This window comes from Candoia aspera, chromosome 7 (genome assembly GCF_035149785.1).
Source record: "Candoia aspera isolate rCanAsp1 chromosome 7, rCanAsp1.hap2, whole genome shotgun sequence".
NCBI classification, from domain to species: Eukaryota; Metazoa; Chordata; class Lepidosauria; order Squamata; family Boidae; genus Candoia; species Candoia aspera.
Genome location: NC_086159.1, coordinates 1,523,816 through 1,541,097, shown reverse-complemented (window position 1 = coordinate 1,541,097; position 17,282 = coordinate 1,523,816). Strand labels below are relative to the sequence as shown.

Below are 17,282 nucleotides of genomic sequence, written 5' to 3'. Positions count from 1 at the left end.
GACAGGTAGAACTCTGAAGGAAATTCTTATTTGCATTTCTTTCAGGTGGATGGACTCCTTAGGGAACCTGTTTGGAATAGCGGACCACCACCGTCTTCTTTCGCCAATTTGAGATTGCCATTGCAGGAAGGGGGCTTGGCCTTACCTGGGACTGTGCTGTCTTTGGTGCTGGATCAGGTTGTCTGGCCCCAGACAGACCCAGTGTGCAGTCTGGGGCCCCTCCTGGACTCACGACTCCTGCTGGGAGAGCAGGTGGCAGTTGTGGCCAGGAGGCCCTTTGCACAGCTTGGGGTCGTGCGCCAGCTGCGCCCCCTCCTGGACCCGGGGCTCTGCTCACAGTTACTGTACGCATGCCGCAGTCAGCTCCTGATTGGATTGCCGTGATGCACTCTACATGGGGCTGCCCTTGAAGAATGTTGTGAAGCCTCAGCTGCGCAAAATGCTCCAGGTCCAATTCAAGGAGCGGTTTTAAAGCCCTCCATGGCATGGGGCCGGGTTACCGGAGAAGGGACCTCCTCTCCCCCACTACGTCTGCCCGTCCCATCCGTTCTGGCAAGAGTGGCGTGTTGCAGGTCCTGTCTCTCGCGGAACGATGCTTGGCAGGCCCGAGGAGGCAGACCTTCTCTGCTGGGGTGCCCACCTTATGGAACCTTCTCCCCAAGCCTTTCTCCATCCCTCCTTATTTTCTGGAAGACCCTCAAGACCCGGCTTTGACTTCAGGCCTGGGGGTCTCAGGGGACCGGTAAGATCTTGAAGTGGCTCCACTGAAAAGTGACCCTGCTGAGCCTCTCACACCAGCCAAACCTCAACTACATTCACACAACACGCTTGATCCCTCTAAGAAATACCTCGAGCTGCTTCTTCTGAGGAAGGCTTGTGGCTTTCTGCAGCTTCCGCCTTCCTTCTTTTTGGTCTCCATCCAAGAGTCAAGCCAAGGGGGGCTGCTGGTTTTTGTTTTTTTCAATGGCACCTAAGGTTGCAGTTTATCTCACTTCATTTGCACAGTATATTTGTCTCCTTAGGCTTCTGATTCTAAGCTAAAGAAAACTGGCAGCATTTGCCCCATAAACTAAGCTATATACATAAAAAACAAGTTTAACTCTCAACAAAATGAACAAGGAGTGCAATGCAGCCACTGGCCGAGGTCCCACCAGAGGCGGCTTCAAATTTGCACAGAAAATAGGGTGCTCCTTTGTCTCCCCCAAACCACCTGCTAATTCGCTTGTCATAACCCAGAGCACTCGCCACCCTCCAGGCTCCCAAACATGGGCTGGACAGAAGTCCTCCAAGTGCCCCTGGAACAGCTCTCCTTGGGCTGGTGGCGCTGCCCCCGGATGCTTCAGCTCTGCTGCTCCCACAGAAAATGCTGGGGCTGTTCTCTTATGCTGAAGGCAAGACCCAGGATGGATATACTTCGCAGGACCTTCAAGGCAGGTTCTGACCAGAAATTAGAAAAAACCTGCTCACCCTGAGTGCACGTCAACAGCAGCACCAATGCCCAAGGGAGGTGGGGGCTCCCCTTGGACGGGTGCCTTCCAGGGGAGGCTAAACAGCCCTGCGTCTGGAGTGCTTTCCTTTGGATTCCTGCACTGAGCAGGGGCTGGACCGGATGGCCTCAAGGACCCCTTCTAATTGCAGAATTCTCTCCCTGACCCCTGTCCTTGCAGAATGTAAACCAAACCTCATTAAAGTTCTTTTGTGCAAACAAGATAAGATGCTTCCTGGTGTTTAGACCAAAAATTCCTTCCGAAGAAAAGCAATTTCTCCCTCCCTCCCCCCCTTCCTGACACAAATCCACCCCCTTGCCTTGCCTATAAATGCCCCTGTTCGTTCTGCACAAGGAGCCAAGTGTGGAGTTGCCCCTGCAGCAGCCTTGCCAGCCCAGGAGGCAGAGGACAGGTGAGTGCTGCTCTCCCACCTGTGGGGACCGGGCAGGTGAGGCGCCTGCCGCAGACATGCAGGGCTCTCTTCACCTGAAGGCAAAACCCCGGGTCCAACAGGGCAGTGCAGGGGGTCCTCAGGCAGGGAGCAAGAGATCCAACTGGGGATCTCTGGGGGGGGGGCGGAGAGACCCAAAGGCGGCCTTTCTTTGGGAGGCCCAAAGGCCATTATGCAGCAGGGCAGGGTCCACTGCGACCCCTCCAAAGCCATTGCATGACTAAGGAGGGGGAGACGTGGGACCAAGTGTGGGATGCGCAGCTTGCTCTGCGGTTGGACGGGGGGTCCCCAGTCCTGAGGGGGCCCTCCCCCGGGCCTGGCTCCACCTTCCTCTTCTCCTTTGCTCTTTGCTCCTCTCTGCAGGAAAGCAAGGAAGACCATGGGGCGTTTCGCCTTGCTGAGCCTCGGCTGGCTGATCCTGGCCGTCTCCCTAAGTGGTGAGTTCGGGGGGGCTCTCGTGCGCCTCTGTGCAAAGTGTCCAGAGAGGCCAAGGTCTTGCATCTGAGCCCCTTCCTGATTTGGACCCCCAGCATCCTGTCGCTGAATTTGCTTTTATTCACCTGTGGCTGATTATGGAGTTTAGGCCCTGCCTTATGTGTCTGCTCCAAGATCCAGGGAGTCCCACTAATCATCAGCTCCTGAGCCGTTCAGGGCTTCAGCACTGATGGGATGTCCAGGAGGCCAGTGCAGATCCTTTAGGACAGACCACGTGATCCCTGTCCCTTGCACTGGTCAGCAGCCTGGCTGTGCATTCTGCGACACTGGCAGTTTCAGGCACTTTCGAGGGTACCCCCATTGAAACTGCACTGCAGTAGTCTGGATGGGTTGTCACCAAAGGGTGGATAACTGGCTAAGTCTGACTGGCTCGGGAAGGTTCACAGCTGGCACCCGAGGCCCAACTGTGCAAAGGTTAAACAGGCTTGACCTGGATCTTGAAGGAACCCATTTCTGGCTTTGCACGGTTCACTGAATGATAAACCAACCAAAGACGACAGGTTCACACAAGACAGGCAGCTTCAATAAAATTAGCCAAGGGTAACCCTAACCAAGCTTGGGACATTCTGCAAATGCAACCATTGTGTATTTATTGTGATGTCTGTAACTCGGCAGGTGTTCTGCAGACCCAGCTGTCTCCTCCTCCCCCTCCTCCCCCTCCTCTCCTGGCCACCCTGTCATTGGGCTTTCTCTCTTCCCACACAGGGGCTGGAGCCCAAACTTCTTGTCCCTTCCGTTGGTACGAGTACAATGGGTTTTGCTACAAGTTCTTCAGTGAACTCAAGACCTGGAAGGATGCAGAGGTGAGAGGTGGTTTCTGCTTGTGAACATCCTGGCCCAGGCAGAGGAGAAGACCAGGCAGAGCCCTTGCACAGCCCCCGTGTGCCCCCTGGCTGGGCTGACGACCTGCCAAGGGGCCTGGGGGGCCGCTAGGCTGGGTGCATGGAAAGGCAGCAGAGACCAGGATCTTAGGACAGTCTCAAACGAACCATATATTGGTGCAGCTTTCATGGCCGGTATCTGTGGGGCAGTGTTGAGCGTTGGGGCTTGGTGACCACGGTCTAGACAAGAGATTTCCTGATGTTTCACCGGCAACTGTGGCTGGCCAATTCCGGCCCCTTCAGACCACCTTCCCGCTGAAGTTATCGGGATCAGAGATTTTAACTCAGGAATTTAACTCAGGAATTCTTCAAGAGCCACGTGCTCCAGCGAGGGTCTCTGGGGGTCAACAAATCACGATGGTGGCAACGATCATGCAATCAGATCCCCGCTCTTTTCCCACATGCACAGACACACACACTTGTTTCTCCTCTGCTGAGCAAGGGCTTCCTCTGTTCTCTCTCTCTCCCAGGTGTTCTGCATTGAGCAAACCGCAGGCTGCCACCTGGCCTCCATCCATTCGAAGGCAGAGACAGATGCCATGTCCAACTACTTGCAACTTGTCGGAAGCGCTGGCGATATCTGGATCGGACTGTGGGATCCATTCCAGGTAGGTCCCTTTCTGTTGCTAATCTTCATCAGTCTGTTTTTACCGTCTCTAAGGGGCTATTTGAAGGATCCCTCCAAGAGGAGGGGGGGATCTCCCTGCGAAAGGCTCTTACCCTGGGCAAAACCACCGAAAAAGGTTATTGGCTCCAAGGCCGCCTTTCCTCCCCTCCCCTCCACCCCGCTTCCCTGCCCAACTGAAGTGCGCATCGCTGCCTTTAACATCCCAAAGGGACGGGTCCTGCTCTGGGTCCTGCTCCACCCTCCGTCTCAGGAACGAGGCTTCTCCCCCTCCGTCTGCCTTCCCCTTTGTGCCCCTTGGATGGACTTGGTCCTTCTGAGACTCTGGAGGGGACTGCGGGCCCGGCCAGGGAGGGCTGTTCTTCCCTCCCCCTTTCTCGTTTTGGGCAGATATGGCTCATTTCTCTTATCCGCTGGCTCTCAGCTTGCGCTCCGTGGCATTTCCAATTCTGGAAAAGGGCTCAATCGCAGAAAGAAGGGCAGAAGGTTCCCCTCCACCCAGTCATTCCCAAGATGCTTCTCAGTTGCCAAGTGTAGAGAGAGGGAGTTGCCTATTTGTTCTGCCCCTCAAAACCTGCCCACTTTTCACCTCTGCCCGGGCCCTGCAGAGGCAGCGCCCCTCCCTCGGGTGGCTAACGGGGCTTCCCTGTCCTTACAGGTAGAAATGTGGCAGTGGACGGACGCCTCCAAGGTTGACTACACCAACTGGGCACCTGGACCGAAGAAGGGGGACTGCGCTGACCTGGGGTTCAAATCACGTAAGCCTGGGTGCCGGGGAGGCAGCCGATGTTGCACTTCCAACAAAGAGGGCACTTTTGTTCTATCCTGCCACACTCACCCCTTGGCATCTGATAGCCTTTGTGGATCCCTTGGATCTCGAGGCTGTCACAGCCCTACACTCACCTGAACAGCCCCCCAACTTCATGCAAGTGGGGACCCCCCCACGTTGCGCATCCCCAGCCCTTGCCGACGTGGTGCGGAGCCTGTCCTCGTTCCTGCCCAACCAGCCCAACGAGGGTGGGTGACTCTACAAGGCTCTGCGGGTCTTTCCAGGGTGATCGGCTGATCAGCTCTTCCTCCGGCTGAATGTGCCACCTCTGTTTCTGAGAAGATTCCATGCAGGAGGAGTCAAGGAGGCAACTGGCCTTATGATTTATGTATTGATTTGATTTATATGGCCACCCCTCAAGCTGTGACGTTCTTTGCGCTCCCAACAAACATCACCGTCAGCCGCTCTCCTTAAGGGGGAACGAGGCTGGGGATGGGGATCTGGGCCTGTTTTGACAGACAGCCAGACCAAGGGCTTTTCCATCTGTCCAAGCTTGCTCTGGTTTTGCCAAGCATTTGGCCCTCCAAGGGTCCTGAGTGCCAGCCAGTGGGCACGGGCTTGGGGCTGTTCCAGAAGAGTGCTATTCTGGAAAACAGCTGAGAGCTGAGGGGTTTGGGGGCCGTGAACGAAGGGGAGAGATCATGGGTGGGATGGGGGAAGGCTGCCTGGAGAACGCCAGTGGCGCAAGCCTGGAAGATGCAGCACGTGATGGCTCTGAGGCCGGGAGAGAAGGTTGAGAGAGGGAGGGGCCGTGGAAATGCTCTTCTGGGGCTCGGATGGGGCCACCGCAACAGGCAGATCAAACTTTCTCTTTTGCTGCCCAGAGCACCGCAACTGGAACAAGGAGAACTGCGGTTCTGCGCTTTCTTTCCTCTGCAAGTACCCACTCGGGCCCCAGAGTGGGGAAAGCATCCCATCCACCCTGGAGAAGGAAATTCTCGTGCCAGTTGCTCCTTCACCTGCTCCAGAGTGAGGGAGGCACCCCATCAAGCTTGGAGAAGCAACGAAGCCCTCCTGCCTGCCGAAATCTCTGCTCTCTCGCTCAAGGAATGCTTTCTGTAGCTCAGATGTGATTTTGCTCACTCCGATGGGCCAGAATGTCCAATAAATACTCCCTTAGCATGACCAAAATGACTCATTCATTTTGCAGAGCCAGGTGACTGGTGAGGTCCAACACTCGAGAGCCCTGAGTCTCCTGCATGGCAAGGCTGGGCACCAAAGGGAGGGGGTGTTCAGAAGGACCACCCATTGATGGTCGGATGCTTTATCGCATGTCCGTTTCATTTCAGTTGGGGAGGTGGGCCAACGCAGTGCGGAATCTGCTGGGCCTCAGCACCGCCTTCCACCCCGGGCACTACTGCAGCAGGCTGCTGGGAACAGCATGGGTGAGGGGGTGGGGCTGGTTGCTGGGGCGGGGTCTGCGCTGGGCTGCTCTGTCAGGGCTGCAGAGATCTGAATGGCCTCGGACGGCCCCCGAGAGCACTTCTTGGCTGGGAGGAAGGGATGCCCACTTTTCTGCTTTTCTTCCAAGCAGAGAATAGGTAACATCTGCACAGAACCATCAGCCACTCAGTGTCTGGAAGGCTTTAATCCACCCACATCACAAACACCATCAGGACTCAAAGGCCCTCAGCTCCTCCTCAGGAGCCCAGTGAGTGCCCTCCGATCCGAGGGCCACTTCGTCTACTGCTGCAACATCAATCATTTTATGTTGACTATCCATGAGGTTTTCCTGGCAAAGTACAGGAGAGGGTGAGCATTGCCTTCTCCCACAGATATGAATTGTTGCCTCTGGTGTTGTCACTAAAGCGATCATTTGCTTCCTCTATCGGTGCTGCCCAAAAAGGTGCCTGCTTGCTTCAGCTGGGCAGCTGGATGACCTTCACCCCATGCGTGACCCTGCAGGGAACAAAGGCACTCCCAGCATCCTTTGCTCTTCCTCCCCAGGAACAGCCGTCCCCCCCACCCACCCCCACAAGCAGGCAGCACAGCAGGACCTGGGGAGGGCGGAGTCTTGTTCAAGGGGAGCTCAGCTGGCGACCTTGATTGCACCCGGTAGGCTTGAAAGTTCACCCGGCAGTCCGTGACAGTCCCATCGCGGGGATGGGGAAATGGCTGCTGAATTTGGGGGGGTCGGGAGTGGACTCTTCAAACATCTGCAAAGGGTGAATGACCCCCTCAGAAGTTACCCACGCAAGGAAGATCATCGTGTTCTGGGAACGGTCAGCGTGAGAGAGGAGCAGCGGGTCGGGTCCCGTCATCTCCCTATCTTTAACCCCTCAGGTCCGACCCGGATGGATGGGCAGGGAGGATCCTCTTGGCCCCAGGGTTGAGGGCCACGCCAGGCAGCCTCCCTCGCCAGAAAACAGGGCTGAGGATTGCAGGTGCAACAAGGTCTCCCTCTGGCTTCTTACGCAGGCCAAAACCTTCCCCTTTTTGTAGGGAGTCAATGTTGTGTTTCGTGCTGTTTGGTTAATTGATAATATAATATATTGCACTAATCACAGGCGTATAGCATACATTCAGCCACTGAAAGGTGTGCCCTAGTGAGAGGGAAACGGCTCTTACTAACTGGAAGGAAGGAAGGAAGGAAGGAAGGAAGGAAGGAAGGAAGGAAGGAAGGAAGGAAGGAAGGAAGGAAGGGTGAGTGGGGGGGCAAGGTAAAGGAAAATCCCTCTATGTGCCTCAAACTCATGAAAAAGGGAAATATGCCACCGGACCCTGAACTCGGATGGAGGATATGGGTGTTAGATAAAGTTATTTAGCTTAGAAATTTGTAGTTAATTGCATATAAACTGCTGGCTGGCGCCAGCAAAGATATGCTTGAGTAGGATGAGACCCTGAAACAAGTAGGTGATAAGAGTTGCAGGAACATCCTGCTGACATGTAGAATCCAGCAATCAAGGATACTTGTGAAGTAAGATTGTGAGCTGAGCCCCCGGAGAGGGGGAGGACAGATAGGGTATAAAAGTTTTGTGTTAACTTCGTTCAGGGTTCCTTCTTGCACGGCGGAACCCGCCTTTGCAAACGCGTTACCAAATAAACTCCTTTCTTTGTATCATCGAACCTTGTGGATTGGAATTCTTTTGGGAGGTTTTTCCCGCTGACAGAAGGAAGGAAGGGAGGGAGGGAGGGAGGGAGGAACGGAGGATGCGAGGAACGGAGGAAGGGAGGAAGGGAGGAAAGAAGGAAGGGAGAAACGAAGGGAGGGAGGGAGGGAGGGAGGGAGGAAGGAAGGGAGGGAGGGAGGGAGGGAGGGAGGGAGGAATGGAGGATGCGAGGAACGGAGGAAGGGAGGAAAGAAGGAAGGGAGAAACGAAGGGAGGAAGGAAGGGAGGAGGAAGGAAGGAAGGAAGGGAGGAAGGGAGGAAGGAAGGAAGAGAGGGAGGGAGGGAGGGAGGGAGGGAGGGAAGAAGGGAGGAACGGAGGAAGGGAGGAAAGAAGGAAGGGAGAAATGAAGGGAGGAAGGAAGGAAGGGAGGGAGGGAGGGAGGAAGGGAGGGAGGAAGGAAGAGAGGGAGGGAGGGAGGGAGGAAGGAAGGAGGGAGGGAGGGAGGAAGGCAGGAATGGAGGAAGGGAGGAAAGAAGGAAGGGAGAAACGAAGGGAGGAGGAAGGAAGGAAGGGAGGAAGGAAGGAAGAGAGGGAGGGAGGGAGGGAGGAAGGCAGGAACGGAGGAAGGGAGGAAAGAAGGAAGGGAGAAACGAAGGGAGGAAGGAAGGAAGGGAGGGAGGGAGGGAGGAAGTCTTCTCCTTCCTTGATTTCTTTCCAAAGGGAAGAAGGCGACTTTTGCCTCGTGGCGCTGCGTGCCGATGCTTTGTGGCACTCTCTCTTTCCGGTTGTCGACACTGAGCTTGCCAACCCACTGCCTAACCTGCTGCTCGGGGAGCTTTGGGGATCCCTGTTAGGTGCCCCGAGAGTGTGGAGAAGTGGCACCTCGGGAGTCTCCATCCACCCCACGGAGTCTTATAGGGCTCAGGAAGGTTTTCCTAGCAGATGTTTTCCGCTGGCAACTGGGGCCAGAAATAACGGGGGCAGCTCCTTTGATTTCATTGAGATAGGGGGAAGAACCCCCTGATGGTCAGATCTGTCCAACAGTGGGAGACTCCCTCTGAAGGTGGTGGGTTCTCCCCCTTGGAGGCTGGCCAGAAGAGGCTTCCAGGATGGTTGAACTGATTGGACTGCACCCTACGGAGGGTGGACCTGATGCGCCCTCCCAACTCTGAAATGCTCTGAGCCCCTGAGCCTCTGATCCAGGGCAAGGGATCAGGTGAGCCAGCCTGGAGTCCCACTGAACCGCCCTGGTACAACGGGCTGGGTGACAACTGCTCTTGTGCAGAGGACGTCCCACCACTGGGCTGATCCCAACGGACATGTCCATCCGTGTGGCAGACGAGGCTCTGGCTGAGGGATCCCGCCGGGCCAAGGACTAAAGGGCCACAGTGCTGAGAAGCAGGGCCTGCCCATCCAGGGAGGAACCCCTGCATTTCTATGCTCCTCATGCTTGACAGGAAGCTGATGCACCTCCTAACACCTTTATAAGACTCACATTTGAAATATTCGTCAGCAAAGGGAAGGAAAGGGGTCAATAAAGAAAGGGAAACGCCGGCAGGAACTCTCAGCGGGTCTGTCTCCTCCAGCGAGACGGTGCGGCTGGTTTCACACCAGAGGAGGAAGCCAGGACCCGGGCTAGCCCAGCGCATCTCATGCTGGGACGGCCGGCCCACAAGGCCTCTCGTGGCTGGGGAGGGTGACCTGGATCCCGCCCCACTCAGAGGCCTCCGGCAAGGGCTGGGCTCCCACCCCCTCCCAACCCAAATGATCCTCCCGTCTCAGACTAGCCTCCCGTGTTGTGTGAACGCAGTTACGCAGCCTACCTCGCCCCAGTTTTTTTTAATACGTAAATTTTATTAAGTTTTAAAGAGAACATAAAAACTAACACAATCTTATAAAGAATAACAAGAAGGAAGGAAGGGAGGGAGGGAGGAAGCGAGGACATTTAAACACCTTTTGTTAAGAGAAATGCCCTTGCGTTCATTTCTAAACACCAGCTATAAACAACAGTGACAACTGAATTCTGATTGCTCTTCCTGCCCAGTTTCACAGCAGGGGAGAAAGCCAGAACCCGGGCTAACCGAGCGCATCTCATGCTAACCGGCCGACCCACAAGGCCTCTCGTGGCTGGGGAGGGTGACCTGGATCACGCCCCCCTCAGAGGCCTCCGGCGAGGGCTGGGCTCCCACCCCCTCCCAACCCAAATGATCCTCCCGTCTCAGACTGGGCCCCTACGTTGTGTGAACGCAGTTACGCAGCCTACTTCGCCCCAGTTTCTTTTAATACGTAAATTTTATTAAGTTTTAAAGAGAACATAAAAACTAACACAATCTTATAAAGAATAACAAGAAGGAAGGAAGGGAGGAAGGGAGGAAGGGAGGAAGGAAGGAAGGGAGGAAGGAAGGAAGGGAGAAAAAGAAATAGAAAGAAGAAGCTCCCGATCCCTTCAAGTATGATTAGAAAGTTCTCTCTGTGATCACACAAAAAGCTCATGTTTTTCTATTATCCATTTTTTCCCCTATTCATCAAAACCGCAAGTCATAAGTGCATTTTTTCCTGTTTCGTGCATAAAATCTATAAGGGGTTTCCAGTCAGCCATAAATGCAGATATTGTCCTTTCACCAACCAAGGAAATCAATTTGGCCGTCTCTGCAAGTTCCATCACCTTCACCGGCCATTCCTCCACTGTGGGTAAAGCCGAATCTTTCCACCTTTGTGCATACAATAATCTTGCTGCAGTTTTCACGTGCAAAAAGAAAGTTCCATGACTTTTTTCAACCATGGCCCCAAAGAAAAACCTGCTCTCAGCTGTATGTTAATCTTTACATTCCTCTGAATCAGGGTGTGTATTTGAATCCAACGTTTTCTAGCTTTCTTGCACACCCACCAAGCCGGATAAAACGTCCCTTCGAGTTGTTCACATTTCCAGCAAAGACATTTAGTAAAGTAAAGACATTCAAGGACTTACATACATTCTAGACAATTTCTCTGCTGACAACCACCAACAATGCGTCATTTTGTAAAAATTCTCTTCAAGGACAGGACACAGTGTAAATTGCAATCCTTTCAGCCACATATTCTCCCATTGTTCCATTTGTATATTGTAACCAACTTTTTAGCCCGTTTCATCATGCATTCTTTCACTTCTTCTGTCTCAACAAATTATACATTTTCGCAATAATGTTCATCATTTGTACACAATTCTGTTTCAAACCATAAAATCTTTTATCCACTTCAAATCTTTCTGGTAATTGTACATAATAAAACCATTAACAAGGATATCCTTCTATTGTCAAATCTTCTCTTGGGAAAATTCTAGTACATCACGGTGAGTTAGCCACTTATGTTTACTATCTCATCCACCGGGGGGGGGGGGGGGCTTGGCAGGCATTTTCCTTGTTTGTGTGTGGCAGCGATGCCGGGGCCATGAGTGGCGCTCACATTAGGTGCCAGGCGAAGAGCTTCCTGTTTCCTGTTTCTGTAAAGGGCTTTTAATTGCCTTTTAATTTCTCATGTTTCAGATTTTGAAAGACTGCCTGCTGCTGCTTAATTTATATGGTGTTTCCCAGTTGCATTTGATTGTATTGTATCATATATGTTTTTATTCAAATTGCATTTATACTGTATTTTACTCTAAACTGTCCAGATTCAACCACTGGGCAGTTTAAAACTGTAAGAAATAAACAAACAAACAAACAAACAAATAATGCTGCTGCTTCCAGGAAGGCTTTGAAAGGGAGTCAGACCCCGAAAAGTGACCCTGCCGAGCCTCTCACACCAGCCAAACCTCAACCACATTCACACAACACGCTTGACAGCTCCAAGAAATACCTCGAGCTGCTTCAGCCCAACCTCTGATGCTCGGTTAGCTCTTCTGTGGCTCCATGCGCCACGCAGTGCCAGCCCGGAGGGGGAGTTTCGGCTTGCTGCAGCTGCCCAAATCCAGAAGTGGGTTCGCTCGGTCCCAAATTAAAGTGGGGTACGAAGAAGCCATTGGGAGAAAGTGGGGGGGCACTTGCCAGTGGGACTAAGTGAAAAGAGAGTCGGGCGCTTTGTGGTTCAGCCTTTCTTCAAAACCCACCCGTCAATCTAGCAGATCGTGAGGACAAGGCCCTCCCACCCTTCATTGGAGAGCAACAATTACATTTTCTTAACCTCAGCTGAGGTCTTAGCATATTTTAGGAACCCAGTGAACCCAGCCAGGAAGGGGAATTCTGGGAGTTGAAGTCCGACGATCTTAAACTTGCCAAGATTGAGAAACACTGACTTAGAAAAATGCTGGGAGCTGCTCTTTTCCACAGGTTCTGACCCGAAGTTGGAAAAAGCTTCTCACCCTGAGCACACGTCAACAGCAGCACCAGGACCCATGGGAGGTGGGGGCTCCCCTTGGCCGGGTGCCTTCCAGGGGAGGCTAAACAGCTCCGCGTCTGGGGTGCTTTCCTTTGGATTCCTGCACTGAGCAGGGGCTGGACTGGATGGCCTCAAGGACCCCTTCTAATTGCAGGAATCTCTCCCTGACCCCTGTCCTTGCAGAATGTAAACCAAACCTCATTAAAGTTCTTTTGTGCAAACAAGATGAGATGCTTCCTGGTGGTTAGACCAAAAATCCCTTCCGAAGAAAAGCTATTTCTCCCTCCCTCCCCCCCTTCCCGACACAAATCCACCCCCTTGCCTTGCCTATAAATGCCCCTGTTTGCTCAGCACGAGGAGTCAAGCGTGGAGTGGCCCCTGCAGCAGCCTTGCCAGCCCAGGAGGCAGAGGACAGGTGAGTGCTGCTCTCCCACCTGTGGGGACTGGGCAGGTGAGGCTCCTGCTGCAGACTCACCCTGCGGGGCTCTCTCCACCTGAAGGCAAAGCCCCAGGTCCAGGAGGGGCTGTGCGGTGGGTCCTCAGACAGGGAAGAAGGGATCCATCGGGGAAGTTGGGAGAAAGAGAAAGAGAGAGAGATCCACAGGACAGCCTTTCTCTGGGAGCCCCCGCCCCCCCGGGCTCTTACGCAGCAGGGCAGGATCCAAGTGTGGGGTGTGCAGCTTGGTCCCCGGTTGGATGGGGGGTCCCCAGTCCTGAGGGGGCCCTCCCCCAGGCCTGGCTCCACCTTCCTCTTCTCCTTTGCTCTTTGCTCCTCTCTGCAGGAAAGCAAGGAAGACCATGGGGCGTTTCACCTTGCTGAGCCTCGGCTGGCTGATCCTGGCCGTCTCCCTAAGTGGTGAGTTCAGGGGGGCTCTCGTGCGCCTCTGTGCAAAGTGTCCAGAGAGGCCAAGGTCTTGCATCTGAGCCCCTTCCTGATTTGGACCCCCAGCATCCTGTCGCTGAATTTGCTTTTATTCACCTGTGGCTGATTATGGAGTTTAGACCCCACCTTATGTGTCTGCTCCAAGACCCAGGGCTGTTTGCAACAAAGCAAAACAAAGCGAAATTCATACAGCCAAGATTCAGATTCCAGTTGAACATGAATGTGACCAACAGCTAAAAGCTTGGCAAAAGATATGTGCTTTGCCCATTAAAAGTAGAATGACCCCCCCCCCCCCGCCATCAGCACCACATCTTGCTAGGGATTGCTCTCCATGGGACCCCCACGAAGACCCCTTTTCCCATACCTAAGAGCCGAGCATCTGGCAGGGGCGTCTTCCAAAGGGCCTCTCCTGGGTGGTTGGTAGCGGGGGCAGTCCCACCAATCATCAGCCCCTGAGCCATTCAGGGCTTCAGCAGTGAAGGGACGTCCAGGAGGCCAGTGCGGATCCTTCAGGACGGACAAGGTGATCCCTGTCCCTTGCACCGGTCAGCAGCCTGGCTGTGCGCTCTGCAACACTGGCAGTTTCAGGCACTTTCAAGGGTACCTCCACACAGAGCGCATGGCAGTAGTCTGGATGGGTTGTTTCCAAAGGGTAGATAACTGTGGCTAAGTCTGACTGGCTCAGGAAGGTTCACAGTTGGCACCTGAGGCCCAACCCTTCAAATGTGCAAATGAAGAAATAAACGCCTTGCCTGCTCAGCACCCATGGGCTGTCTTGGGGTCCACTTGAAGGACCCCATTTTCTGGCTTTGCACAGTTCACTGAATGATAACCCAAGCAAAGGGGCAGCTTCACACAAGACATGCAACTTCAGGAATGTTAACCAAGGCTAACCCTAACCAAGTTTTGGACATTCTGCAAATGTGGCCACTGTGTCTGTCACCCAAGTCAGGTTCAATTTATTGTGATCAAAGATGTTGGTAACTCAGCAGGTTAAGCGTGTTCTGCAGACCCAGCTGTCTCCTCCTCCTCCTCCTCTCCTGGCCACCCTCTCATTGGACTTTCTCTCTTCCCACACAGGAGCTGGAGCCCAACTCTGTTGTCCCTTCACTTGGTACCAGTACAATTATTTTTGCTTCAAGGCCTTCCGTGAAAACTACACCTGGAAGGATGCAGAGGTGAGAGGTGGTGTCTGCTTGTGAACATCCTGGCCCAGGCAGAGGAGAAGACCAGGCAGAGCCCTTGCACAGCACCCATGTCCTCTCTGGCCGGGGGATCAACAAGCCAAGATGGCGGCTACGATCATGCAATCAGATCCATGCTGTTTTCTCACATTTACAAACACACATACATGTTTCTCCTCTGCTAAACAAGGGCCTTTATCTGCTGTTGCTCTCTTCCAGGCGTTCTGCACGAACCAGAGCCCCGGCTGCCATCTCGCCTCCATCCATAGTGAGACAGAGTCAGCTGCCATTGCCGACTACTTCCATAAAGTCGAAATTTATGGCAATATCTGGATTGGACTGTGGGATCCTTTGCATGTAGGTCCCTTTCTGTTGCTAATCTTCATCAGTTGTGTGTTTACCATTTCTAAGGGGCTATTTGAAGGATCCCTCCAAGAGAAGGGGGGGATGTCTCTGCCAAAAGCTCTTGCCTTGGGCAAAACCACCGAAAAAGGTTATGTGCTCCATGGCTGCCTCCCCTCCCCTCCACCCACCTTCCCTGCCCAGGTGGAGGATGGATCTCTGCTTTTAACACCCCAAAGGGATGGATCCTGCTCCGGATCCTGCTCCGTCCTCCGTCTCAGGAACCAGGCCTCCCGATAGCCACCTACCCAAGCATTCGCCACGTTTAGCCCTGCTGAGCTATTGCAGGTCAACTGAGATTGCCTAGGGAGATGGAGAAGGAGAGAGAGAGGGAGTTGCCGGTTTGGTCTGCCCCTCAAAACCTGCCCACGTTTCACCTGTGCCCGGGCCCTGCAGAGGCAGCGCCCCTCCCTCGGGTGGCTAACGGGGCTTCCCTGTCCTTACAGCACAGAACTTGGCAGTGGAGTGATGGCTCCAAAACTGACTTCTCCTCCTGGGATGAAGGAGAGCCCAACAACTATGGGGGCAATGAGTACTGCGTTGAGCTGCGGGAACGGAAAGGTGAGCCTGGGTGCCGGGGAGGCGGCCGATGGTGCACTTCCAACAAAGAGGGCACTTTTGTTCTATACTGTCGCACCCACCCCTTGGCAACTGATAGCCTTTGTGGATCCCTTGGATTGCAAGGTTGTCACAGCCCTACACTCACCTCAAGAGCCCCCAACTTCATGCAAGTGGGGAACCCCCCACGTTGAGCATCCCCAGCCCTTGCCAAGGTGGTGCAGAGCCTGTCCTCGTTCCTGCCCAACCAGCCCAACGAGGGTGGGTGACTCTACAAGGCGCTGCAGGTCTTTCCAGGGTGATCGGGGTGCCATGCCAGCCAGTGGGCATGGGCATAGGGCCGTTCCAGAAGAGTGCTGTTCTGGAAAAGCAGCTGATAGCTGAGGGGCTTGTTGGCTGTGAAAAAAGAAGGAGAGATCATGGGTGAGATGGGGGAAGGCCGCCTGGTGAACGCCAGTGGCACAAGCCTGGAAGATGCAACCATGTGAAGGCTCTGAGGTTGGGAGAGAAGGTTGAGAGAGGTAGGAGCCATGGAAATGCTTTTCTAGGACTCTGAAGGGGTCAAAACTCTCTCTTTTGCTGCCCAGGGTATCGCAAGTGGAACGATCGGAACTGCGATCATGGGAGTCCTTTCCTCTGCAAGTGCCCACTCAAGTTCCAGCACAAGAATGAGGAAACCTTGGAGACGGAAATTGCTGCGCCAGATTCCACGCCAGCCCCCCAGTGAGGGAGGCACCCCATCAAGCTTGGAGAAGCAATGTAGCCCTGCTGCCTGCCGAAATCTCTGCTCTCTCGCTCCAGGAATGCTTTCTGTAGCTCGGATGTGATTTTGCTCATTCCGATGCGCTAGAATGTCCAATAAATACTCCCTTGGCATGACCAGCCTCATTTATTTTGCAGAGCCAGGCGACTGTTGCGAATTAATGCTTGAGACCCCTGAGTCTCCTGCTCCAATGCTTTATCGCATGTCCGTTTCATTTCAGTTGGGGGGCTGGGCCAATGCAGTGCGGAATCTGCTGGGCCTCAGCACAGCCTTCTTCCCCCCAAGGCGGACTGGTGCTGGCAAGCCCCACCCCGGGCACTACTGCAGCAGGCTGCTGGGAAGGGCATGTGGTGGGGTGGTGGGGCTGGTCACTGGGGTGGGGGCTGCACTGGGGCTGCTCTGTGAGGGCTGCAGAGATCTGAAAGAACTCTGGACGGCACCCAAGAGAATCTCTTGGTTGGGAAGAATGTTTAGTTGTTCAGTCACTTCAGACTCTTCGTGACTTCATGGACCAGCCCAGGCCAGAGCTTCCTGTCAGCTCTCAACACCCCCAACTCCCCCAGGGACGGGTCCGTCACCTCTAGAATATCATCCATCCATCCATCCATCCATCTTGCCCTTGGTCGGCCCCTCTTCCTTTTGCCCTCCACTCTCGAAGTTTGTGATCTGAACTACAGTCATCTCCGGGTCTTGTTTTTACGGACTGTACAGATGTCCACCACCTTTGGCTGCAAAAGATGTAGTCAATCTGGTTTCGGTGTTGTCCATCTGGTGAAGTCCATGTATAAAGCTGTCTCTTAGCTTGTTGGAAGAGAGTGTTTGTTATGCAGAGTGAGTTGTCTTGGCAAAATTCTATCAGCCTATGTCCTGCTTTGTTTTGTTCTCCCAGGCCATGCTTACCTGTAATTGAAGGTGTCATTTGACTGCCCACCTTAGCATTCCAGTCTCCCGTGATGAAAATAACATCTCTTTTAGGCGGGTGGTCCAGTAGGTGCTGCAGATCCTCATAGCTCTACTTCAGCTTCTTCAGCATCTGTAGTTGGGGCGTATATTTGGATCACTGTGATGTTAGATGGCTTGCCCTGAATTCGAATTGAGATCATTCTATCACTCTTTGGATTGTATCCAAGCACTGCTTTAGCCACTTTTCTGTTAATTATGAAGGCTACTCCATTTCTTCTGTGGTCCTCTTGTCCACGGTAGTAGATCTGGTGGTCATTTGATGTGAAGTGGCCCATTCCAGTCCATTTCAGTTCACTGACGCCCGAAATGTCTATCTTTAATCTGGACATCTCTCCAATAACCACATCCAATTTGCCCTGG

At 53.7% G+C, this 17,282-nt stretch overlaps 1 protein-coding gene across 1 annotated transcript; it reads left to right on the top strand.

Annotated features, from left to right (window-relative positions):
- The first annotated feature begins 2,317 nt into the window (after window positions 1–2,317).
- On the top strand, window positions 2,318–15,923 carry LOC134501139 (C-type lectin BpLec-like). Its single transcript, XM_063308746.1, has 5 exons — window positions 2,318–2,375; window positions 3,139–3,236; window positions 3,785–3,922; window positions 15,085–15,199; window positions 15,784–15,923. The coding sequence occupies exons 1-5, from the start codon at window positions 2,318–2,320 to the stop codon at window positions 15,921–15,923; spliced, it is 549 nt and encodes a 182-aa protein (XP_063164816.1).
- Window positions 15,924–17,282: the final 1,359 nt, after the last annotated feature.

Bases quoted from the DNA above. Each gene is read 5' to 3' on its own strand.
- LOC134501139 (XM_063308746.1), top strand. From the start codon at position 2,318: ATGGGGCGTTTCGCCTTGCTGAGCCTCGGCTGGCTGATCCTGGCCGTC. The intron at 2,376-3,138 runs GTGAGTTCGGGG...CTTCCCACACAG, and splicing joins CCTGGCCGTCTCCCTAAGTG to GGGCTGGAGCCCAAACTTCT. The intron at 15,200-15,783 runs GTGAGCCTGGGT...TTTGCTGCCCAG, and splicing joins TGAGCTGCGGGAACGGAAAG to GGTATCGCAAGTGGAACGAT.